At 35.2% G+C, this 26,080-nt stretch overlaps 3 protein-coding genes and 1 long non-coding RNA gene across 6 annotated transcripts; 1 reads left to right on the top strand and 3 right to left on the bottom strand.

The window, feature by feature from the left end:
• Positions 1-63: 63 nt before the first annotated feature.
• dgt1 (dim gamma-tubulin 1) lies at positions 64-2,508 on the bottom strand. Of its 2 annotated transcripts, none has more exons than XM_069036849.1 (8): positions 2,368-2,508; positions 1,561-2,066; positions 1,337-1,508; positions 1,120-1,283; positions 931-1,067; positions 755-877; positions 559-702; positions 64-508 (listed from the first exon to the last, which is right to left on the bottom strand). In XM_069036849.1, the coding sequence occupies exons 1-8, from the start codon at positions 2,400-2,402 to the stop codon at positions 122-124; spliced, it is 1,668 nt and encodes a 555-aa protein (XP_068892950.1). In that variant the 5' UTR covers positions 2,403-2,508; the 3' UTR covers positions 64-121. The 2 variants fall into 2 exon arrangements, with proteins under 2 accessions (XP_068892950.1, XP_068892949.1); XM_069036848.1 differs by having other exon boundaries at positions 2,241-2,375.
• A 272-nt stretch (positions 2,509-2,780) lies between these two features.
• On the top strand, positions 2,781-24,554 carry LOC138122595 (cyclin-T-like). 2 transcript variants are annotated; one of them, XM_069036839.1, is made up of 12 exons: positions 2,781-2,929; positions 5,399-5,611; positions 5,668-5,835; positions 5,891-6,176; positions 6,231-6,306; positions 7,676-9,492; positions 21,922-22,218; positions 22,281-22,527; positions 22,608-22,914; positions 23,367-23,820; positions 23,871-24,154; positions 24,205-24,554. In XM_069036839.1, the coding sequence occupies exons 1-12, from the start codon at positions 2,781-2,783 to the stop codon at positions 24,482-24,484; spliced, it is 4,578 nt and encodes a 1,525-aa protein (XP_068892940.1). In that variant the 3' UTR covers positions 24,485-24,554. The 2 variants fall into 2 exon arrangements, with proteins under 2 accessions (XP_068892940.1, XP_068892941.1); XM_069036840.1 differs by lacking the exons at positions 23,871-24,154; positions 24,205-24,554 and having other exon boundaries at positions 23,377-23,655.
• On the bottom strand, positions 12,649-15,050 carry LOC138122619 (uncharacterized). The gene is made up of 2 exons (XR_011156553.1): positions 13,238-15,050; positions 12,649-13,177 (listed from the first exon to the last, which is right to left on the bottom strand). It is a non-coding gene; the product is annotated as an uncharacterized lncRNA (long non-coding RNA).
• On the bottom strand, positions 24,435-25,833 carry LOC138122609 (transcription initiation factor TFIID subunit 8-like). The gene is made up of 4 exons (XM_069036859.1): positions 25,436-25,833; positions 25,093-25,379; positions 24,893-25,043; positions 24,435-24,844 (listed from the first exon to the last, which is right to left on the bottom strand). Exons 1-4 carry the CDS (start codon positions 25,575-25,577, stop codon positions 24,558-24,560), a joined length of 867 nt encoding a protein of 288 aa, XP_068892960.1. The 5' UTR covers positions 25,578-25,833; the 3' UTR covers positions 24,435-24,557.
• Between the last annotated feature and the right edge of the window lie 247 nt (positions 25,834-26,080).

Here is a 26,080-nt window from a genome sequence, read left to right as displayed (position 1 = left end):
ATTTAAAAAACTAGCGCTAAACTTGTGAATGTGGGTTCTTTCTCGGAAAAAAAAACTAGTACAAAGAATTCAATCATTTTAATACAAAAACAATACTTTTTACGAAACTATAAACACAAATTTAAATATCATTGGTAACTGGTTTATCAACAGAATTATCATTCTTATCCTCTGAACTGTCATCTTCCATTTTAATTTCGCCATCGTTTTTGTTTTCAGTAATGTCCTCGTCGTGCAAATCTATTTCCAATTTGCCCTCTGGACTAGGTTCATCATCATCCACATCAACTTGTACATCTTCATCCCCTGTCTTCTCATCATCAAGATCTTCATTTTTAACACTAGCATCCATACTTGATTCTTCAAACAAAACTGAGGGTAGCGTTTTCATTTCTTCCAGATTAGGTTTATAGTCCATCATTTCAGTTTTCACGCTATCTGATACTGCCTCCATTAACATACTTTCAGGAGATTCAAAAGAGTCATCAAAGTCTGATTCTGAATTTTTCTGAAAAAAAAAGTGAGCATATTAAAAATATTACTATTTTATAATAATACCCTCAGTTGGGCATAAGATTTAATTGAAGGAATATCCATGTGCAAGTTGCAACATGTATCATCAAAAATGGCTTCTACAGGAGTCTGGCATTCCACATCTGCTTTCTTCTTTCCACATGGCCTAAACAAAACTTGACTCTGGTCCTAAAATATATCATAACAATGTGGAGTTATTACAGAGGGAAAAAAATAATACCTCTAGAATATGCTTTCTACAATGCCTAGCTAAAGGAAGTGTTCTTTCTCCACATTTTACCCCACCTTCTGTGAACAAACATTTTGAATAGCTTGGTGGCTTAGAAAATAATCCATCAGTAATCTAAAAATTAAAGTTTACTTGAAATAAATTTTATCTAACATTTAATAAACAACCTTTGCACGTGAGTCATGTAATCTCTTATTAAGGATAGCTTCAACTCCATGTGTTCTGTGATATTTATTAAGTGCTTTCAATTTTTTGTATAAACGTTGTTCTTTGGGATTTTCGCGAATTTGATTATAAATGTTGCCTAAAAAATTCAAATGTAACAATGTGATTGCAATATGTATAGTTTAGCTCACAGCAAGTTTCTTTTTCTCTTTTCAAATTATGAACATATTTTCTTTTACACTCCTTAAAAACATGTTGTAAATGGCGATACTGCTCAATATATAATGACTGGAGTTTAATTAATTTGTCCTTTGTGATTGAACTTATCTCTTCAGCAGTATAAACATTTGCATGCCTGAAATTATCAATAATTAATAACAATTGCTAATTATTTTTTACAAATTTCACTTTAAAGCATCATCTTGATCTGAGTCCACACTCTCATTATCAGAACTGTCATTTTGTGCATCATGCCACACTGAAGCAAAAGTTGAAGCTTCAACATCACTGTCAGATTCACTGCAGAAATCTAGGATATTGTTACATGAAGAGTTGTACAAGTTGTTTGCATCAATATCACCTAAAAATATAATTTAAGCATTTCTTGAAAGCTCTGATTTATGCAGACATACGGAAAGGATCTAAACATCTTGTTGTTTTTGGTTCTATATTATCTTCAGTAAGCATGCGATCTGATTCATCAGTACTGCCTGAGACACTTCTATTTCTTGGCTTCTTTAAATAATGTCCTAATGAAAACAATAACACCTCTGCTGTTTGGGGTGGCGGATATCTGGAATTTTGGCGATTCTTTGCTAGTGTAGCTCTAACTGCGTGCTCATTGCAATATCCAAAATCTTTCTTTTCAATTTTTGGAGCAGCTAATTGACACCGCTTCCCGTTGCTCGCATATATGTATGAACATTGCTTATATGGTGCTGTCTTGTCTTGAAGGATATGTTTGAGACAATAATTAAAACCATCAAGAGTCAGTTGTGTACACTCGTATGGTTTATAAGTACATTGTTTTTTGTTCTTAAGTTCAATTTCTAACTCGGCCTTCAGAGCTGCAACATCCTTGTTTGCGGTCATGGATTGGGTGTGATTAAGTTTCAATTGCCTTTCTTGCAAATGCATCCTGAAAAACACGAATTTCGTAAAATGCGCGTCAAGCTTTGTTTTAGATGAGGTTATGTTTGGTTGGCGGTAAATTTTGAAGCGGCTAGACCAATCAGGAGCCGAGCGGAAATTGACAGCAGACATGTTAAGTCAAAGGGGTGTTTATTGTTGATTTGTTGTGGACAGTGTTTACCTGGGGTTAGTTTTTACTTGTAACAAGATATGTCCAAATGCACGTGGTGAATTTTGGGAGTATTTTTGGGCGTCCATTAGTTTTTTAGTTGTTATGTTTGTTTTGTGAAAGTAGTGAGCTTGCTTACCGCGGTTGGTCGGCCATCTCTGTGTGAAATAACATCAAATTCCAACAACTTTGTGTATGTATATTTTTAGTTGTTAAAGAACTACCTCTTTCGCGTTAAAAACTTTACAAAACCGTCACCTAAACTTTAAGTAATAATTCGTGATAAATTCGAGATTTATAACCGGAGATTTGCCCGTGAAAAGACGACCCGATTTGCACCAGTGCCACTTCTAGGAAAACCCACATCGTAGTGACGCAACGGAAACCCTTCAACCCGATTTTCTCGGCAAAAGTGCAGTTAATGTGTTTAAATTTCGCGACAATGCGCCCCTAATACTCTAGATAATATCAGCAAATGACCTGGATTAGCTTATTTTCGAGACGTAGCGACATTTCCATTGCTCTGATCGCGAGTCGTGTTCAGTGCAGTAAATGGCTAATAACAGCGATAAATGGTACTTCACCAAGGAGCAATTGGATATTACACCCTCGAGGAAAGCCGGATATGATAGCTACAAGGAGCTGTCTTACAGACAGCAGACGGCTAATTTCATCCAGGACATGGGGCAGCGGCTCAAAGTGTATCCTTTCCACATGTCAGTATTTTAACGGTTAGAATTCGCCCGTGTTCAGCCCCGACTGGAGGCACAGGGCCCCACGATCCTTGTTTTAGGTCATAGTGGAGCTATTGCGCCATGTTTCGTAAGTGACGTAGATAGCCCCTTCTACTGCGCATAATTGACGTTTCACGCAGATAAGATAAAGCTGCGTTCACATGACGCGTGTGTTTTAAAACGCACCATCCAATTTTTCTGATTCACTGTATTCTTTTTCAGAAAAGTAATATTTTTTCCTTCTTTGCATTTGTTGTAGGTCGTCGTTTTTCTTCTTTTTTTTTTATTTTGCTTTAAATCATTTTAATAATAATCTGTATGATTTCAGTCATTCTTATATTATTGAATCACTTTAGTTTGCGATTTGTATGATGTAAAATATTAATTGTAATCTTTCATTAAAATAAAAAATAAAATCAATTTTTTATTAAAAAGACGTTTATATTTCTTGCAACTTTATTTTTCAATCTATTCGATGGTAGTCTTCCTTTTTGTTCGAACATGTGGCACTAGCCAATCACCAATCACTGTAATATTCTTAACATGTATTTTTTTACGTCACAAATACAATCGTATTCTGTAAAATAACCTCACTGTACGAGGTAGCTAATTTTCGAAGCTGTTTCTTTTAATGGATTATCAGAATTCTTTTTCGTTCGTTTTTTAATAACAAATTGATTTTTTTCTCAAAAATTTTGAACTACGTTTTGGAAATTCCTAGTGTTTTATTACGACATAAATCTTAAAGTGCAACTTTAATTTTGTTTGAGAAAAATTAAAGTAGTGCATTTTCAAGATTTAATTGTGTACATGCATGGTAGTTTTAACTTCCGAAATTTAAATTTTCAATGTTTTACGTATATAAAGACAGTGATGTCTGTTGGTGCGTTAACTTGACTCGTATCACATTTGAAATTTAATTATTTTGGTTGAATGAAGTACTAAAGGAGACCATTGAAAGAAATGTGTGCAAAATATCAAAAACTCTTTTGAAAATGAATTTATTTTTAGTTACCTACAACTATTATAATGTGAGATAAAAAAATTCAAATGAATAATTACCTTATCTGAACTTCTTACCGTACAATTAACACTGTTATCAAAGAGCCTGTAAACTAAATGATTATCTTCGATACTTATAAGATAGGATCAGACATGTCTTTACAAACTTGAGATAATGGTTCTTTTGTGACTAAAAATAAAATACAAATAAGCTCGTCTTTTCCGTGTGTGCTGAAATGGAGTTGGGACAAACTTAATTCAAAACGCGATTAATGTCAACACACGGTGTAATATTTAAGCAGATGATAAGCGCTACACAAATTACAAGAGATTATAGCTTTTACGATAGCTATTAAATAAACGAAGGAAAATTAAATAAAAATTTCGTATAATATAACGTAATATATTTCGAAACATTTTTACAAGATTTCTAATTACAAAGTCAAGGATTTTCTGAAGCAACTAACCAGATGGAAAGAGTTGAATCGGTTGAAATCTGAAGTAAAATTATTATTAATTTCTTCCAATAGGCGTCGAATTATCTTTTATAAACGTAGCGTTTTAGCCTCTGAAACTAACAACTTTTTAAGAGAGTATTATTGATACTGAGGTACATAATTTGACATCGTTCTTATTACTGCAATTATTAACGAGCTCATTTTTTTATGTAAGGCAAATTTAATTTAAACTAGAATTCTAAAAATGAATGATCTGCTGGTTTTATTTCAATTTCTGCCTTTATGGTATAAACATATAATCGGTAATCAAAGATGTTAAACATCCTACGTCAAAGAAAACATAATAATAACTACATATGAATGTGTTAATGTGTTTTACAAACCGCATTCGTTTAAGATTTCGAGTATTTTTTATGACGAGGATTTTCATTAAAATGAATATCTGTTCGTAAGAACTAGGTAAATACGAGAATTTTTTGTGATTGTACCGCCAGTCGAGAGTTCACACAAAACTAAAATTACGATAAAAACGTTATTGAAGTAACAAATGAGATTTTTTTAGCTTTATTCATTATGAAAAATTTTGAATCACGTAATGAGAATGTAGGCTGTACAGAACGTTGAAAAATATTAAAAGAGCTCATACCACGAGCCTATAACGTCGATGTTTGCACTTCCTTCACTGACGCCACTAATAATTAACAATTTATGCTATCTAAGCCCACGCTGAAAACGGCATCCTGTTGTGATGTCATTAATTTGAATAAGAGCAGCTTCAATCCTGCTTATGTTTTTATTGTAACGGAAGGGGAAATGTTAAATCCATTAGGCTCCTAATTGAATCTGTCAAACTTGTTTATTAGTTTTTTCCTAAAAATAATAATGGAACAAAAATCGCAGAACAAAGCTCGACCTATAACAAGTTTTCGTATAATTCTATGTCATTTTTGTCGAATATTTCCTTAACGCAGTTTAGGTCACAATTATGCATCAACACAGCCATCGTGTACATGCATCGGTTCTACGTGTTCCACTCCTTCACAAATTTCCCCTGGCACCAGATGGCGGCGGCTGCTCTTTTCTTAGCCGCCAAAGTAGAGGAGCAACCTAGGAAGTTAGAATACGTTATTAGGGTCGCAAATATGTGCAGAAATAACAGAGATACGAACATAGACGTAAATTCGGAAAGGTACTCACCCCCCATTTTGAGAGTTGTCGACAGTTCTCACAGTAATTGATTTTCAGGTATATAGCTCAATCGCAAGATTTGGTATTCAACGAAAACGTTCTGTTGCAAACGTTGGGTTTCGATGTCGCTATCGACCATCCACACACTCACGTCGTAAGATGTTGTCATCTCGTTCGAGCCAGTAAGGACCTAGCACAGAGCTCATATTTTTTGGCTAGCAACAGGTGCAGACAGCTGTCAAACTCCGACCTTTTCGATGTTAATTCGACTTTTTCGCAGCTTGCATCTTACCACAATGTGCCTCCAATATAAGCCGACTGTAGTAGCCTGCTTTTGCATACACTTAGCCTGTAAGTGGTCGAGTTGGGAGATACCGTTGTCCACCGAAAAGAAAGAGTGGTTCCTGTACGTGGACCCGACGGTGACCGCGGAACTCCTCCAACAACTGACCACGGAATTCCTCAGTATATTTGAAAGTTGTCCCTCGAGACTAAAAGAAAAGATCATGTCGATCGGTGATAACGGAATGCATAATTGCTCGTCGGTTATAACTAATTCTCCATTCGTAAGTATGGTCACGTGGTCGGAGTACTGTTGATTGTACTCCGTCTGATTGTAGGATGCAGATCCGAAAAAAGTGCCCAATTCAGACCAAAAAGAATCGCACCCCCATCGAACTCACGACAGCAAAACAGGTGAGTCTTTTTTGCTAGTGGAGGTGGGGCAACAAGTATCAAAGAAAAGACTTTTATACTTTGTTCATTTTGATCTTTTGCGATTTGTTTGCCCTTTCATTCGACAAGATTTAAATGAATTGTGGGCGAAACCGTAACTGTCAAAATTAAAAAAAAATATTCCGCAAGGAATTCGAAGAACGTGGATCTGTAAAATTGTAAAGTACGGGTACGTATTTTCAGTTGAGAACAAAACTGATTTAATTTTTCAAAGAATTTGAGAATTGGCATAATTTTCGAATATCCAATCAATTTTCATAAAGTCTTCGCATATCAAAGATCCACCGCCTGTTTATGTTGGTGAAACACTAAATATCCCTATAACTCCATGTAGTAACTGGAGGCGACACAAGTTGGCATAACTGAAACTGGAATTTAATTTTGTCAAATTGACGGATTTGCATTAAAAAAAATGAATTTAATATTATACCGCAAAAGAAAAGAAATTGACTTATCAAAAAATAAAAGATTACTTTAATAGTGTGTATGGAAGAATTACAAAATTTCTTTAGTTTTTTCCTAGATCAAAATTGTACAACACTGCCCTGTGTTGGTGGATCTTTCATATTTGAAGAGATTTCAGGTGGTATTTCAGCACTGTTATAAATCTGTTATTATTAGATGCAGCCTCTACCAACTGTACATTTTTTATTAACTGCCTACCCCTTTTCTGATTTTTTTTAATGTCAAATTACCACCCAAGAATGTTAATATACGAACGTATATTCAAATATACATTTGGCATATTGATTCGCACATTTTTTGCTGAATAATATTAAATCAATAAAAAAATGAAAGATGTAAGATTAATTGACTTACATCACACCACTTTTTTTTTTCGTAGTGTTGCGCATTGCTGATGGTATTATTTAATTTTAACGACTGAATGTTGCAAATGTATCGAGAGATTTTTTTTTGATCCTTGTTGATCATAAAATACCTGAGAAAATAAAAAAAAGTTGTAACATAACTGAAATGAATCACACGTGTATTGTTTTCCTTCTAGGGACATTTATTTTAAAAAAATATGTACAGCTGGTTGCAAAAAAAAACGGGAACTGTCAGAATAAAATTGACACATTTTTGCAATTTTTCCATAGTGTGAAACCTTCTTACGAGAGATAGGTTAGATTTAACGTCAAAATTCAATGACATTTTTAAAAATCACTTGATAGGTATTGTCAAGTAGACAATTAATTGACAAATCGACAAAACCAAATTTACATTAGGAAAATTTTCATTTCCCGATTTTTTTGAAACCAGCTGTATCTTCAGTCAAAATAACAAAAATATATGTATATTTCAAAGTGTTTCTTATCATTTTTTTCAGGGTCCGATAATGACCCACACAAACACCGTTCTTCCAGACCTCACGAGTCTTCTAGCAGCCAGCAGCAGCGTGAGAGAGAATACCGCGAGAAGAAAGAACGGGAGAAGCTGGCACAGCAGCACGGGATGAAAGCCCTGCCACCCGGCGCGAACAAACAGGTGGTGTCTCACGGCCACCACCGCCCCCCTGTCGATCCCAAGCTGAAGCAGCCTCATTCGAGGCCGCCGTCGTCGCACCCGCCGTCGGGCCGGGCGGAACCGCGGGATATCCTGAGGGAAGCCGCCAGGGACTCGCCGTTCGGCATAGCGACCAAAGACTATAACATGTCACGCGATCACGCCAACAAAAGTGATAAGGACGTTCAAAAGCAGCGCGATTATCTGTTGAAACCGAACGTGGCCGCGGAAACGAACAGTTACGGAACGAGCTACAACGGGGAAAAACCGAATCGGCCGCCGTCGTCGCGCACGATCGACCCGAACAAGGTGCCGGTCAAGCACGAGCAGGTCCGCAGACACGAAGACAAGACGTTCGTCAAGCCGGAAAGTGACGTGAAACGATCGCATAGTAGTGTTCCGGGACACGATAGGAATAGTGTTTATTTAAATAAATCGATGAACTCTACCTCGCAAAAAGTCAAGTCGCCTTTCACTTCAGACACATCGAAATCCGTCCTCAAACCGGGCGCGGGACAGCCTCTGTGTCCGCCGGTTAAACAGCACCACCACAACGGGAGCAGCAGCAGTAGCTACAGCGCGTCCCTTAAGGAGGAGGTGCAGATCAAGGAAGAGACACAGGTCAAGGAGGAACCGCCGAATCCCGTCGTAAAGAAACCTAGTCTCTTCTCCCCCGAGAAAAGCCCTTTCGATAACAAACTGGAGAAATCTTCCCCCACTTCCACGAAACAGTCCGAGTCGTTCTCTTTCCCTGCTCTTTCACCGCTGGAGTCGCCCACGAACAACACCACCAACAAGAGAGTCAGGAACTATTCGACCGGTTCAGAACCCGAGTTGAGGCCGGTGATGAAGAAGATCGATCAAGTCGAGGGTTTCGAGAATCTGATGCGAGACTCGACGATAGGCATCAACAAACTCCATCAAATCCCCGACATTATAACACCCATAACGGACGTAGTGAAACAAGAAGAACCACCCATTAGTTTTTCCAAAGAAATGAAACCCCCAGACATCATCCCACCTTTGTGTTCTGACAACTTAACGACCTCACAGCCTATCGTCAATGGTATAGAAACCGACCCCATGTTAATCAGTAGTTTGTTGAAAGAAACGCCATCAGTACCTCACCTACCAGCCGTCGCCAATTCGATACAAAAACAAGAGATCCAAGTCGAAATCAAGGAAAAGGAACATCATCACAAGAGTAAAAAGAAGAACAAGGAGAAACACAAACATAAAGACAAAGACAGGAGCAAAGAAGATAAAGAGAAGAAAAAGAAACACAAAGACAAAGACCGAGAGAAGCACAAGCACAAAGAGAAACAACACGAAATCGTCGAGCCAACTGAACCAATCAAAATCAAAATACAGAAAGATAAAATCCAACCCAACCCCATTAAGATTAAGATACCAAAAGACGTTATAAAGACTGAAACCGCTGTGGGAGAGGTCGCCGCCCCTCCTGTCGGTTTAAAAATCAAGATACCCAGAGACATAATCAATAATTGCACCGGTGACGTGGAAAAGAGCAGGAAGCGGGAGAGAGACCGCAGCAGTCCCGGGGAGGGACCCCCGGTCAAGATGTCGAGGAGTAGCACTCACAAGGATTCCAAACAGAACGGGAGACATTCGTACAATAAGGTAAGCAACTATAATAAGAATAGCGCACCACCCCCGCCGACCTACCACAACGTGGCACCTGCGATGTATCAGGCGGCGGCGTTGCCGCAAAACATGTACTACTATCCTGCCCATATGGGGGTGGTATCGGCTGCCGGTCAGCCTTATATTTATCCAGACGGGCAGATGTACAATTACTATAACGGGGGGTACGCATTTCCACCCGAGATGTATCAGCAAGCGCCGCCACCGTTGCCTCCGGGCGGTTCGAATCCGCCGTTACCGATGGACGCGCCGCCCGATATTCCTCCGCCGCCGCCCCCAGAATAGCATGCTTCGAGGTTGTGATTTAAAACAGTGCAATTCGTACCGTGGTATCTGATGACAGGGACGTTACAGGGATTAGTCTGAGACCTCTCTTATTTCCTTTTGTATCGTAGACTAAGTGAAAAAATGTTGACGCAATTCCTAAAAAAAATATATGAGAGACCTCGTTCGAGAATAACATTAGACTTTGTAAATAATCAATTTGCAATCGATTGTGATTAATTTAGGAGTGCAATTTTTTTATGGATTTGTAGTTTGATAAGAAGAATGTATCGTTTGTTTTTTTATTTTTCTCCTAGTAGATATTACTTTGTTCGATTATGTATCTGTATAGTTGTTCATCTTGTATTTTTAAGCACTTTATAGTCTTAACACACTCTTTTATTTATTATTAAATAAATAAATCGACATGAAATATTCTTACTTGCCTATTTTTTCTGTACTCGTAGTTTTGTGCATGTTTTACTGTCATTTTCTTCTCGATGTTGTGTTTTCTCATTTTCTGTTTTGTCATCACATCAGAGAAACAATCAATTCAAGTGTGTCAGAAACGACCGAATGACAGAAGAGGGCGTCCATGTCCGACCTTCTGTTTCGGTCGAGGGCAGTTGAATTGTTGGATCATCTTGCATGATCGTGACTAACAACTCCCCTACTAACATGACCAGCTTACGTGTGAATGTTAGACCTAGCAAGGTCGATTATATGGTAATTTGGTGCTTTGCAGGTGACACAACTGGGTGATGGCGATACGTCCATACATAGGTTGGCCGAATCTAAGTATATCAACAAGAGTTCATCTTCGTAGTAATTGCAACAAACGTTTAATAAGCCCTTGATAAAAATTCATGTGTTAAAATCAGCCTAAGTAATTTGTACATAGTAGAAAACTTTTTTTAATTTTAGAAAAAAAAATGTTTTAGATTTTTTATGTTTATATTATGTAATGGCTGATTGCAATACTGTTAACAAGTTACTATTTTGTTAATTACTCAATTAAATTATTTTGTATGACCTCTCATTTTGTTATTAATAAACATTCAAAAAAGTCCAACATTGTTTAATTTTATTTTTGCAAGTGGAACAGGGTGGAATCGGCTTTCCTGCATCACATATATTGCAGTCGTGCCATTATTCCCCCGTATTTTTGATACTTACGTATGTTTTTTTTTTCTTTATTAGGATCCAAGTTCGGCCTAAATCTTGTTATATTTAGATAGTGCCAACTGGTTGGTCAGAGAGTAACAATTGTACAGCATTTTTGGTCATTAGGTGAATCATGTAACATTTTAAACATCATTCTCATGTGAAACAATAACTTCCTTGTGACATGTGTATGTTCAGTGTATTTTTTCTTTTTGCTTTTTTGGTTTTGTTGCTTTTGTCCGACTGAATATTACAGAGTAATAATTATTGAAACTAGACCATTGTTCATTCAGTGTTATAATTTTGTGATCCAATGGACTGAAATCGTTAGGATGTGTTGGATTAATGTATACAAAAAGTTGAAAATATTTTAACGAATTTAATATTTTTAAGGGAGAAATTGTAAATAGTTAACACTAATTATTTATTTAACATAAGTATTTATTATTTTGTTATTAGTATTAGTACCTAAAAATCATAGACAAAAAATATATAACAAATTCTGAAACTTGTAAGTACCTTCTTATTATGATGAAAAAAAAACGAGTGTGTTAGGAGCATTATTTTATATTGTATTATTATACGTATACAAAGTTAACAAAAAAAAACATATAAAACATTGGAATTAAACTAAAAAATATGCATACATACATATAAATTTCCTATATGTAAGTTAAGTTGGAATGTTTAACCCGTTGGGCTTATGCAGTTACAAATATAAAATAATTAAAAATGTTCATTGAGAATCACTTATGTACATAGTTCTTTCTACACGTTTACTGCCCACATATTCCACAAGACGTGTTTTAATTTTATTATTACATAATATTGTTATGTTGTAATATCACTTTTTTAAATATACAAGTTAAAAAGTCTTACGCCGATTGTTTTTCCACATTGGAGTGACTGTTCGTTTACCTACACTTCCATAAGGTGGTGAACGTGTTGATTTAATCTAAGTAAATAGACACTAAATTTATCTGATTATTATACTTCTCGACATCCATAAAATAGAAAGATAAAGCTATGCCTAACTGTCTCAATGTCAACAATAAAGTTTCTAAAATCCTTAAACTGTCTTTTGTTGACTTGACCCCTGTCTATTGCAACCGTCTAGCTTCAAGTCGGTTTCAAATTTGGCGCTGAAAAGTTCACAAAAAAGTAGTATATACGTAGTATGTAACTTTTTAACTCAGATTTTTATGCCTAGTTTTCTTGGTCATTTTTCTATTTTCTATGCATTTTTTTCCAACAAAAACCCGTATTTCTACCAAAACATCAAAAACAACGTTGAATTTGACTTTTTACCCTGATTTTTAAATGAGTCGATTTTCAAGTTTTAGTCGTTGAAGTTTGTTGAGTTTGAAAAACAGCCCATTGAAGTCTGTTCAAAAACACAAAAAATTGAGAAAATGACTTGTTTTTAAGCTCATTTTATCTATTGAAACATCAATTTTTCATGGAAACTACCCTATTTTTTATGACCTTTTTAAAAATGTGAGCCAAATTTTTTATGCCAAAAATAAGTTTTTTATGATTTCTTAAAAATGTGAGCCATAGAAAATACGAAAATGACTATAAGTCAAATTTTATCCATTATAAAACATCGATTTTTATGATTTTGTGTCGTCCAACTTGGTCATTTTGTGATCCGTCAATAAGGTTAATAAATCAAAGAAAGTATCGGGTGTTCAAAAACAAATATAAATATATAAATTTATTTTACTGACATTTTTTGAAATAATATGTAATTATACTCATATAACTGGTTCTTCTCCTTCAACAATTTCATTAGGATCATAGTCTGTAGATGCACTGCAAAAAATATAATTAAACTGGTAGAAATGGTGTAAAATGTTTCCTTATTCAAAAAATTTACTGACTGCACTTTCTAATTTTGTTAATGTATTTTTGTCCCTTAGAACAAAAGTGATTGGTAATCTTCTTGAATTCTTGAAATTAAACTGCAAGTGGAAAATTCTTTTTTTTTCATCAATGACCGGTTCTACCCCTCGGAAATGTCCATCAAAAAAAATGTTTGGTGCTTCGATGTCTTTATCATCAGGGATAATTATTAATCTGTCGCCTGATATTTCTAATTGAGCATAATAATCTAAGTCGTTATACAAAACTCTTAAATGAAATAGATTGGGATTAGCACTAGCAGCCATTTTTCTCACATTTCTCAACCGCAACTGCCGCATTTCGGCCCAATTCACTAGAATCTCCTTATCTGAAAAGATAAGCAGTTTTTTTAATTTTTTGTATAACTTGAGACAATCAATTGCATTACCTTCTTCCATATTTGTCCCCACCAAAGATCAAAACAAAACCACACACAGATGAAAACCCTCTTTGAACCACAGAACACACACCAAACAGCACAGAACACCTCCAAACAGCTGACACCAGGGTTGCCAGGTCTTGAAACAAGAAATCTCCAGCTAGTTATGAAAAAAATCCCCAGAAATCCCCAGAAATATCTGGTTTGTGCACGTGACACTGGTGAATCGAAAAGTTCAAATAGTGATGAAAGAAATTTATTCTTATGTAAAATATTAAGGAATATAACAAGTTCTAATAAATTTTTTTTTAAATGTCATTTCGAAATCACAAAGATTTTGCTGACGCGCAGGGCCGGATAAGAGACTTGTCTCTTGTCATATCTAGGAGGCCGTGGTGAAAACGAACTAGAATTTGGCATCGGTTTCAAAAAAGCGGAACAGTAAAAATTTTTTCCAAGGCTGGCTTGACCAGACCTTATAGAGACCAGACCTATAGAGATCCTGTATATACCAAATTAAATGGTTGTGAATAGTCTATAAAATGACCTAATAAAATCACGTATAGGCTTCAAGACTAAACTGTCAAAATATTTTAAGCTTGAGCATAGACATTTTTTTGACATTTCTAAAAAAAAAGATGTAAACCAATCATTAGCGTCATTAATAAATGACAATTATTAAAAATCACTTTGAAGTTTTTATTCTGACATCAAAAAAGCAAGGAAATGGCATTATCGAGTCAAAAGTTGGGTTATATTCAATAAAGGCCAGTTCACACATATTTGTCAGTTAAATGTCAGTTATGGCCAAGATCCGTGTCCGGAATAGTAAGTGTACTTACTCGTATACCTACTTGTGATACATTGTTGGTTTCAGAATAAAAATCTCTCTCAGAATGACTTAATTAATTATTAATTCGAATCAGGCGATTCAAAATCAAAGAAATTGAGAGGATTTCCCTTGCCATTCAACATGGAAACGCTGCAAGCATTTGGGGCACTTTTCCAGATTCCACATTATTATCGGAAATTTTTGCATTAAATCAAAAATGTTATGTAATTATGTTATCAATTAATAAAAACTCTTTTTTTTACTAAAAAAAGTATGTTCGAATTTGAAAAAAATATCTTGACAGTTTAGCCTTGATACTTCTACGTGATTTTATTAGGCCCTTTTGTAGCTTATTCACAACTATTTAATTTGATGTATAGATAATTAAAATCTTCCGATAAATAAGGGAGCTATGGATTCGTCTTTTTTGAGACACCTGTATAATTGTATTTATATTTTTTTAAAGATACGTATGATGTCACAGCTAATGGAATAATAATAATAATAAGCATATCTTTTAGATATAGCTGTTCCAAATTCACACAATATCACACAGACATATAATACAAAAATTAATAAATATTTAGAACTCTCCGTTGCTATGAGAAATCTTTGGTGTTTAGAAATAATTTCGATTTTACCATTTATAATTTCAGCAACAGGAATAGTACCGCAATCTCTTTTTAAAAATTTAAAAATTTTGGACTTAGAGAACACATTGGTGGTTGAAATTCAAAAAGGTATATTATTATACTCATGTCATATCGTGAGGAAATTCCTTAACATTGACACAGAACATAAAACACAAAAAAGTCAAAATGTGGAGGCGAGACGCCGGTAATTATGTTGATAAGCACTGCACTATTACTTGATAGTATTATCCGTAATAGTGTATGTACTCCGGCAAAATTGCCGTGCCGCCGGGTGGAGGTGGGATACGATAATATATATTGATAAGTGTAAAACGCAATCAATATGTCGCGGTCATTACGAAAATTTAGAATATAAAACTAAAGAAGGAGAAATCATTAAAAATTTAAATAAAGGAGAATTTTATAAATATTTAGGTATTAATCAATCAAATCATATTCAACATTCAATTATAAAAGAAAATTTAGGAAAACAATTTTATTTAAGAATTAAATCTATTTTAAAATCAAAATTAAACGGTAATAATTTAATTAAAGCAATTAATGCTGTTCCATTGTTGACCTATTCTTTTGGTGTTATAAAATGGTCCAAAACTAATTTACAGAATATAAATATTCAAACTAGAGTTCTCTTTACAAAATTTTGTAAACATCACCCCAAATCTGCTATTGAAAGATTTAATTTACCACGCGAAAATGGTGGTAGGGGTTTTTCAAATCTAGAAATTCTACAACACAATCAAATTGCTTCACTAAAAAATTATTTTCTCAATAGAGCCCGTGATAACACTTTTTTTAATGCTTTGGTTTCAGCGAATAAAGGTTACACACCTTTAAATTTAAGTAATAATATAATTTCAGATATTGTTGAGCCAAATATACCTGACACTATAGCAAATATAAAACAATAGTATATTTCAAACCAAGGTAAGAAAGTGGTTTCTTGCAGACCGCAGGCAAAGATTATAAACCGAGTCGTAGACGAGGTTTGTAAGTGCCTAAGGTCTGCAAGGACACTTTCTTAACAAGATTTGAATACAATTTTTTTCCCAACCGGCACAACTTTGTTGAAAAAAGTCAAAAAAGATGGTTATATTCGTGATTAAAACGAAAATTTTGAGAATTGAATAGTAGGCTGTGTTATTTGTTTAATTAACTTGTCATCGCATTTGAAGATTTGAGGTTTGTTCGAAAATTTGAGATAAACAGGGTAAAGTAATCTACCTACCTAGCTTATCTGTTTATTTTCCAGATTATATGATTGACCTACCAACTTACTTCATTGAATTGGCTTTCATTTATCAATAACTTATTTCACTTTTGACACTTTTGACATTTGTATTTTGGTACAGTTTTACCATAAACATTTCATGATTAACTTTCTTACCTTAGCGAGAAAGTTGAATTTTCTCACCTCAAATGAGGTATCCACAGCCTACATTTCTAACCGGTAGGGAGAAAAAGTCTTTTTTCACGATCGGGAGTAGAAATCAACTTTTCGGATGTCAACATCGTGACAGAAGTAGAGCATTTTCTCCCTAGGGAGCAAATATTTGCAAATACTTGCTCCCTAGGGAGTTTTCATTTTTTTGACAGTTGTGACAAAAATCTAATGGGAGTTTTCATTTTTTTGACTGTTGTGACAAAAATCTAATTGTGTTGTCAAGGCAACTACTAATTCCATTAAATTCATCGAAAGATGACAACTCATTTGTCATCATTTTTTTATTCTTAAAATTTGAGATTTTTGTGCTGTTTCTACTCCCTACCGTGAAAAAAATAGTATATATACTTCTGGAGAGAATGCTCATTTTTCCCTCGGTGCTTTGTAGCCCTCGGGCTTCGCCCTCTGGCTACAAACTGCACCTTAGGAAAAATCATGCATTTCTCTCCCTCAATATATAATATACTATTACATGGGAGATATTTTAAAGAACTAGAACAACCAGAAATTAATATTCAAGCTTCTCATGCATGGCTTAAAAAATCAAATATTCATCCTGAGACTGAGGGTTTTATATTTGCAATACAAGATCGTGTTATAAATACAAGAAATTATACAAAACACATATGCGGTTTACAATCGATCATTGATAAATGTAGGATTTGCGGAACTGAAGGGGAAACCATTGAACACATCATTTCTTCTTGCACCGTTTTGGCTCAAAGCGAATATAAAAAACGTCATGATATATTCGCAAAAATTATATACATGAATTTAGCAGTTAAATTCAACTTATTAAAGGATACACAACCACATTATATTTGTAAACCAGAAAGTTGTTTGGAAAATGACAATTACAAATTATATTTTGATCGTACAGTTTTAACTGACATTCATATTCAGCATAACAGACCAGACATTATTATTTTAAATAAACAATAAAAGCAAGCATATCTTTTAGATATAGCTGTTCCAAATTCACACAATATAACACAGACATATAGTACAAAAATTAATAAATATTTAGAACTCTCCGTTGCTATGAGAAATCTTTGGTGTTTAGAAAAAAATTCGATTTTACCATTTATAATTTCAGCAACAGGAATAGTACCGCAATCTCTCTTTAAAAATTTAAAAATTTTGGACTTAGAAAACACATTGGTGGTTGAAATTCAAAAAGCTATATTATTATACCTATGTCATATCGTGAGGAAATTCCTTAACATTGACACAGAACATAAAACACAAAAAAGTCAAAATGAGGAGGCGAGACGCCGGTAATTATGTTGATAAGCACTGCACTATTACTTGATAGTACAGTGTGGAATAAAATGATTTACATCTAGTTACCTTTGGAATTTTTGCACATGTAAATTTTCCTGTACCGCTCTACTTTTTTTTTCGAAGTGCCGAACTATTAGCTCTGTAAATAAATGTCATCAATCGAATTGACAATTGTTACAATTTACTAAATTGAATTAACAAACGTTGGTGACCACTTTCAACACTAGCTGTGACTTGCTTTTGTTAGCTCCTTTTTAATTTCAATCTCAACTTTGCATTCATATCATCCCTTCGCAATATACACATTTGGAATTTGGATATATATTTTGAGGTTAGGCTTTCTTTTTTTTTGTAGAGCGGCATTTCGTATTTTTACACGGGTAATGCAAAGGTAACTAGATGTATGTAAATCATTTTATTCCACACTGTATTATCCCGTATCCGTAATAGTCAGAGATCGGATTCAAATAGGCGTTAGATAGGAAGCGGAGAATCAGTTCCTAATATAATTGCATGCAAAAACGCTAACCAAGTAGCCCAAGTACTAATCCCTCACAATTGATGTGGTTTCATATTATAAATACAATCAGCGCACGGAATAATGCTAGTTAATCCGACTTGCGATGGTGTTTATTGCTGAACAGGTCGACTGTATAGTTTTTGCCGAGTTTTTGTTCCGTTTTTATTCAGCGTCAGACGGAAGCAATGTCCGGTGGCGTCCCAAGAGTTTAGCGAATTTATTTGAATTAAATTCGATAAGGTTGTAAAGTAAAAAGTAAATTATCAAATAATAATGGAAACAATATTCAAACCTGTGATTCAAACCATAAGACACCAGGTAATCTGTCGAGTCTTGTACTGCTTCAAAAAACAGACAAATCATTATAAAATCGTGAAATTACATTGGGCCCGACGCCCTGCCGCACGTTCATGAAATTGTCCCCCACTACTTAAATCGCCTAAATCTGTTCGAACACTGGTAATAGTGTATGTACTCCGGCAAAATTGCCGTGCCGCCGGGTGGAGGTGGGATACGACTATGTTTACATAATTTGGTCGGTAGGTCTTTAATAAAGCTTCAAGGAGTTTCGTGCGACAAAAACTTGAAGATTGCACAGTTCAAGTGTAATAATTGCATCCTTCGACGGGTGTTATTAAAAAGCGATTTACGTGTTTGAGTGAAGATGTCCAACTGGAACTAAAAAGTAAAACCAGCGGATATCCATCGCATTAGTTAATTATTCAATCAAAATAAATACGAAAGACGTCCTTACGAGACAAATCTTCGAACAATTTACCATAGTTGGGTGGCTACTGGGGTCACCTTAGAGCACGTGAACATGGCATATTTCACTTCTCGACGGCACGCGTCCGCAAAGGGGGATTAGTACGAAATGTGTTCTAGTCGAAGAATGAAGATTGCACGTTCGCGCGACATTGTTCCGCTCGGACTGTCGTAACTGAAGAACAATTTGTCACGCCACTCTTCAAACACACCTCGAATTACGGCAACTGTCTTTTGTCTTAGTGTAATTTTGAATCGCGACGTAGGAACATGAAACGGTACAAAAGTTCCTTCTGAAGGGACGAAGATGATTTGTGTGTGGATCGACACGCGGGTTCTTGTGGCTGCTGCCGTTTTGGGACTGCTGGTCGAGCGGGTTCTGGGGATCACCGACGCTCGACTCGTCCAGGTATTTTTTTTTCTTCACATTTCACACACCCTTAATTTGTATCTTGTCATCGACACGTGTTGTTATGAATTTGGGGCAAAAATTTGAATAAAACAATCACCTACATCAAGTTTTGGAAAAGAGGGCTACTGTAATGATAATCGGTGCGCCTAGCTGTTGTTACGCCGTTTAAATTCGAACAATCCTATGCGTGACGACCCATAATTAACCAATGGAACCGAAAACGAGGAAGATTTTCATGCAAATTTTCTAGGTAAATCAGATTAAAAGAAAGTATTGTAAACAGTTTTACAACCTATTGATGTCCCAAATTTAGGTCTGACGATAGAATTTTTTGACATTTGACTGGTACAGTTGGTTTAAAAAAAAAAACGGGAAATGAAATTTGACCTAATGTGAATTGGAAATTTAATTTGTCAATTTATGTCAATTTGTGTCTGTTTGACAGTATTTGTACTGTATTTGCATAATTGCATAACTGACATTTCTGACACAAAAGTGCAGTTTCTTAACCTAAATTCTAAAAGGCCGCTTCAAACTATAGGTAAAAATTTAATAAAATCTGACAGAACTTTTTCTGACAGTTCCCGTTTTTTTTTAAGCCAACCGTAAGCATCACGTAAGCATTGTCTATCTGTATTAACTAAAGTCCATTCAATAAACATCTGGACTGTCAAAATCAAAATTGCAGTTGTTAGGTTGGTTAAATCATTAGTTATTTTCATATTGCCCGGTTATTATCTATGATTTTTAAATTTTTCAAACTATTCATTTGTTTAAATTGACATTGTCAAATAAATTGCAAAATTATTGAAGTGTTTTTTGTAAAAGGGTTAAAATGGAAAGTTCAAAACGAACTAGGGTGGTTCTATTAGCGCGAGAGAAGAGGGCCACAAGAAATTATTATGAGGAACAAACAAAAAAGTGATAATAACGGGAAGAAATTACAAATTTGTGCCAAAGCCGCTCCAGTATTGTTAACTAAGAATTGGTGTTCGTTCTTGTGATTCACAAATAAAAATTTTGGAGAGATAAGTGTTAATCAAGTGTTAAATAATTTTCTTCTGAATAAATGAAACAGGTTAGTTTATTTTGGATGATTTTGGTTGTTGTTTAATTTGTTACCTGTTTTCAGTTTGTCGCGTGTTTTTTATAAACTTTATTAAATTGCTCTCATTCATTTAGATGCTGCATTTCGCTTCAAGTGTTCGAAGCAATGAATGATTCAAAACATTTTTAGTTCAATGATTAAAAATGAAAACATAACCTAAATATATTTTGTAACTAAATTTTGACGTCAGTACACTCTAGCGAATTTTTTTTATATCCAAGTACAGTCAAAACAAGCATTTTATTTAAAAATTAATTTTGACAGTCCAGGAGTTTTTTGAATTTACTATAATACACAACTCTTAAAGCAAAACAAAAATCAACAAAAATTGTTACTAAATTAAAAAGTACGTCTTCAAAAAAATGTTGGCTGACTTATTTTTTTTTAAACTGGATTAAACATAATAATTTTTATAACGTTATATAAAATATGAAAGCGAAAGTAAAGCAGAGGAAGTAATTTTTGCCTGTTTAAGCAATAATTCATTATTAATTGCATAAAAGGATGCTAGTTTCATTATTTCATTTATACTGCTTACGTAAACTTTTACTCATTGTGAATTTTTTAAACGAAAATCCACCAACAAAACACATATGTAGGCTTTTTTTAAATTATCATATTATGCTGTTATTCTTCATTAAACAATCAGCCTAGTAAACCTAGGCACTTAAGTGAAAATTGTTTAAAAATCACCCAATCCAAGTCATATTTTTCCGTATTTGTAGTCTCATATTTTCTAAATTCTTCCTACTCTAGTAGATAAATGTTGTTTTCCCATTTTTCATTTCTAAAAATATTTATTTTGATGTTCATTCATTAATTTTCAATTACAAAAAAACGAGAAATGAAAATTTTCCTAATGTAAATTTGGTTCTATCCGTTTGTCAGTTATGTACCTGATTGTCTTCTTGACAACTCTTGTCAAATAATTTTTTAAAGTGTCATTGAATATTGATCATAATTCTAGGCTATCTCTCGTAAGGTTTTACGCTATGAAAAAATTGTAAAAATGTGTCAATTTTATTCTGACAGTTCCCGGTTTTTTTTGCAATTTTGCAAGCAACTCTACCAAGGAGGTTAAAGTAACCTCCTTGAACTTTACAGGGTATTTCACGAGTGATAATGAGCCCGGCGGAATTGAAAATGCAACCTACAATACATTTTCACAGTTAACGTGGTCATTTTAAATATTGTATTGTTTTAAAATAAAATATGAATCCATAATCCATGATGGCTTTGCTTCCATAATTTTATTTGTCACAACTGACATTTACGAAAAAGTTAAAATACAACAGTTGAAATGTATTCGAACGATGAGAAAACGATATGATCCTGATTTATGGCGAATGTAATAAAAATGCTTCTGCCGTTGCGCGTTTATGAAGACAATGAACATTTTCCCAAAAACTCTTCGTTTTTTCACAATTTCATATAACCAGAAATAACCAACAAAAGACGTTAATGCCAAAATTTACGAAACTGCACAGCTAACTATGTTTTATGTTTTTTAACTCAAAAAACAAAGATCCACGTTAACTTTGCAAATGAATTGTGGGTTGCATTTTAAATTCCGCCGGGCTCATCCCTCGTGAAATACCCTGGATGGATTCACTAAGATCGTAGATTCTGAGATTTCGAGGGCAATCAATAAAAATACTCTTACACATCTATATTTTAGGGCACAAACGTAAATTTAGGCGAAGCCCTCCAGTTCCTGCGGGAATATGACAGTGAGGCGTCTAGGATGTGCTTTCGTGTGAGCTCAGCCCGTTGGGCTTACTCGACCAACATGACCGACCACAACAAACGACGAATGATAGAAGAGCAAACACTTCAAGCCAAATTCGACAAACTCTCCTGGAAACGAGCGATGACTTTCGACTGGACGCGTCTCCCAGACCAAATGGTCCGTCGCCAGTTGAAATTTTTAATTACCAACAGCAGAGCCAGCTTGAGCGACGAAAAATATAACGAGGTGGCTATAAAATCTTTCGTTGATTCATTTATAAATTATTCTTGCACACAAATCTGTTGCAGATTTATCATCTTATCTCGGAAATGAAGGATATTTACAGTCACGTTCGAATTTGCCCATTTAACAATCACGAAACTCTGTTTTGCGACCTCGAACTGGACCCAGACGTACTCAGGATAATGAGCAATTCGCGGAATCACATGGAACTGGCTCACACTTGGAAGGAGTGGCACGATAAAGTGGGGCCCCCGATGAAAAATAAATTCATGAGATACGTCCAAATAGCCAATCAAGCGGCACGAATGAATGGTAAATTTCATTAAATCTTTTTAATTTTTAATTAGTGTAATAGATCGACGCGGTCATTAAAAGTTTCTAAACTCTTTTAGGATTTTTGGACGCTGGAGAAGAAATGCGTTACGCCTACGAAGAATCAGATTTTGAAAATCAAGTTGCCGAGGCTTGGAAAAGTTTGCAACCCCTCTACAGAGAACTCTTCACATATGTACGTCGTAAGCTTTTACAACTGTACGGCCCAAACGTGATTCGCCCGGAGGGTCCTCTTCCGGGTCATCTCTTGGGTAATTTGTGGGCTCAAGATTGGAGTAAAATTATAGATTTGGTTGCACCTTATCCCGAGTACACAAGCATGGATGTTACTGACGAGATGTTGAGACAAGGATTTACTCCGCTAAGGTAAGTAAACAGAACTCCCGGAAGGAAGGATCGACTTTGAAATTGCAATTTTATCACATGCTCGCTGATCTTTACGAATATGTTAACGTCAGTATCAAACTGAATTTTTGTTTGAAAAACCACACGCAGCTCATTTAGACGAAATAGGGAAAAGCGAACCCACTACACCGCGATATACTCGGTACAGGTTTATAGTTACTCCGCGGTTCTCTGATGTCATCTCATGATGATTCCTTTTCTAACAAACGTCGTTTGAAGAACATCGGGCCATTAGTTTTTGTGTTAACTGAAAACAAACAAACAAAAATTCTAAGAACAACCCAAAAGTACGCAAATTTTTTAAATATTAAAATAACCGACGGACACTCCTATTTAATTTTACATGTATAGATTTAATATGTAGTAAAGAGTTACATTAACTGACTTTTGCTTTAAAAATATATCATTTGTAGAATGTTCCAGATGGCCGAAGAATTCTATACTTCTCTGGGCCTACAGCCCATGCCTCCAGAATTTTGGCGATTTTCAATGTTCGACAAACCCAACGATCGCAAAGTGCAGTGCACAGCTAGCGCTTGGGACTTTTGCAACAAAATCGACTATCGAATAAAACAGTGTACCGAGGTGAACATGGACGACTTAATTTCGACCCACCACGAAATGGCTCACATTCAGTATTACTTGCATTACGCTGAACAACCCTACTTATACCGAGACGGTGCCAATCCAGGTTTCCACGAAGGAGTCTCAAACGCCATTTCCCTTTCTATTTTCAACCCCGTACATCTCCACCGAGTCGGATTATTCAACCAAAATACGGACAGCTACGAGACCAACATCAACTTCTTAATGTTGATGGCTCTGAGAAAAGTGGCATTTGCACCTTTTGCGTATCTCATTGATCTGGTTAGTCTCGAAGCGGCCGTTTTCGGTTATCATCACTCTACATGTTTCAGTGGAGGTACGAGATTTTCCAAAATGGAGTCCAAAACATGAACTCAGCTTGGTGGGAGTTGCGCCTACGCTACCAAGGAGTGATTCCCCCGATTCCGAGAACTGAGAGTCATTTCGACGCTGCAGCCAAACGACACATTCCTGCAGACATCCCGTATATGAAATATTTCGTCGCGCTATTACTTGAATTTCAGATACACAGCTCGATGTGTTTTGCTGCCGGTCACGAAGGACCTTTGCACACTTGTGATATTTACAGGTCTCGAGAGGCCGGGCGACTACTAGCGTAATGATAATCCTACGAGTAATATATTTTCATAATTGTATACATTTTAGAGATTTGTTGAAAGTAGGCAAAGCTAGGCACTGGAGTGAAGTAATAAAAATGCTCACAAGGGGTCAATCTGATCGGTTATCCGCCGACTCTATGCTTGAATATTTCCAACCGTTACTGTTGTGGCTTAAAGTACAAAATCGGAACGAAAGTGTGGTAGGATGGATGACGAGTTGGGAGGAAGAGGCTCTATTTCAACCATTTCTATTTGGCAAAGGTGTCAACAATTCAATCAGCTTCAGGGTCATTTTATTCACTCTCATCATAATAAAATTATTTTAAAAAATAGATTAACACAGTTACCTGTAATATATTATTCTTAACCATATGTAGAAATAAATATTTTAAATTATTTTCATGTTATATCCATCTCATCCTTCTTTGGAAGCTTTGTAGCAGCCAAGTATGGATTGTCTATGTAGACATTTGTTGATGTGTTTTCCTCACTCTTTATAGAGTCAATCAAAGTTTCCTCATTGTCTTCTTCATCCTTGGGCTCTACCTTCTCCTTTGACTTCTGCTCTTTAGACTGCTGAATCATTTGACTTTTGTGATCATATTCTAGATCTTCTGGATCAAAAATTTGATCTTGGGGAATTAGAGCACTCAGATATGGGGGGTAAGCAGGTTTACATGCTATTACTACAATTACAATTAAACAATGAATAAAATCCATAAAAATATACTCACATGGGAAAATATTGGCTTCATCAGTATCAAACAAATTGTGTGTTGGACTGGTTTTGGCAAGATATTTTGTCAAAGCCTTTTCTATATCCTTTTTCTGAATTGCAGCCTTTTCTCTTACTGATTCATAGTCAATTATAGGTTGTTTATGTGTCTAAAAAGCAGCAGTGCAAAATTTTCACAAAATGTGTGTGTAAACTTACTGGTGTCCTAACATACGCATGTGGATCAGGAAATTGTGGTAGATGTTGAGGAATATATGGAGGTAATGGATGTTTAGATCCTGCAGGTAACATATTCAATTGTTTTTGGGGCTGTTGGGTTTGCAAAGGGGGCAAAATTGAGTGTTTCATTCCTTTTGTGTACACCATTAAGTCACTAAAATTGTGCCCCATTTCTACAAATGCTAATATAACATCAGCAACTAGAGGCTCAGAACGTCCAGAAAGTTCACAGTAACTTTTTGTGAGTGACCCAAGTTCAGACAGAACTGAAAATATTTTTTGTTAATTGTCAATGGATTGATTATAAATGGATAACGCGTACAGCACTGTATCATTTCAGTTAAGGTTCCAATACAATCTTTATCCCCTGTGTCGAAACCTGTTTCCACTAAAATACTGCACACCGAAGCGGCTAGCATTTTTCGGTAGACGTTTACTTGCTGAGTTTGTGTTGGTTCCATCATAAATACAAGAATAATGTCTCGATATCAAAAATTGTTTGACAACAATCTAACCTCAAAAATGTTCAGTTTCTATTGCACTAGTGAATCACACATCACCACAGTTGTATTTGGGTGCACTTTATATTTTAAAACTGTAATTCACCACATGATATGTTACACTTTATCGAAAAAGAAACTTTAAATGTGGAATTTCAATTTGACAACAAAATAAAAACATCAATCGATTCAAGTTGACAACATTAAGGTACCATTTTACTCCAATGATAAATGAAGGTTGGTACTATTGCTAATCATGTTTCTTGGCGCACGCATATACAGCATGAGTTAAAAAAGTCGGATGTTTCAATGTAAAATTTACTTATAATCTGTTTCAAAATCAAAAATCCACCACCTGTTGAATTATGTTAGCAGAAAAAAAGAAATCCCTAGAATAAGTTTCATTTTTCTGGGTTGGTCCAACCTTCCGCCAAAATTTGACCTTCAGCTTCTTGTAAAATAAAAAT

Source organism: Tenebrio molitor, chromosome 2 (genome assembly GCF_963966145.1).
Source record: "Tenebrio molitor chromosome 2, icTenMoli1.1, whole genome shotgun sequence".
Taxonomy (NCBI): domain Eukaryota; kingdom Metazoa; phylum Arthropoda; class Insecta; order Coleoptera; family Tenebrionidae; genus Tenebrio; species Tenebrio molitor.
The sequence above is the reverse complement of the archived record's forward strand: the minus strand, read 5'-3'. Positions and strand labels throughout refer to the sequence as shown.

Coding starts and splice junctions, on each gene's coding strand:
- dgt1 (XM_069036848.1), bottom strand. CDS start 2,317: ATGGACGCCCAAAAATACTCCCAAAATTCACCACGTGCATTTGGACAT. Junction 703..754: donor GTAGAAAGCATATTCTAGAG/GTATTATTTTTT, acceptor GATATATTTTAG/GACCAGAGTCAAGTTTTGTT. Junction 509..558: donor AATCTTATGCCCAACTGAGG/GTATTATTATAA, acceptor TTTTTTTTTCAG/AAAAATTCAGAATCAGACTT.
- LOC138122595 (XM_069036839.1), top strand. CDS start 2,781: ATGGCTAATAACAGCGATAAATGGTACTTCACCAAGGAGCAATTGGAT. Junction 22,528..22,607: donor TCAAGCGGCACGAATGAATG/GTAAATTTCATT, acceptor AAACTCTTTTAG/GATTTTTGGACGCTGGAGAA. Junction 23,821..23,870: donor TTGCGTATCTCATTGATCTG/GTTAGTCTCGAA, acceptor TACATGTTTCAG/TGGAGGTACGAGATTTTCCA.
- LOC138122609 (XM_069036859.1), bottom strand. CDS start 25,577: ATGATGGAACCAACACAAACTCAGCAAGTAAACGTCTACCGAAAAATG. Junction 25,044..25,092: donor ATGCGTATGTTAGGACACCA/GTAAGTTTACAC, acceptor GCTGCTTTTTAG/ACACATAAACAACCTATAAT. Junction 24,845..24,892: donor TGAAGCCAATATTTTCCCAT/GTGAGTATATTT, acceptor TTGTAATTGTAG/TAATAGCATGTAAACCTGCT.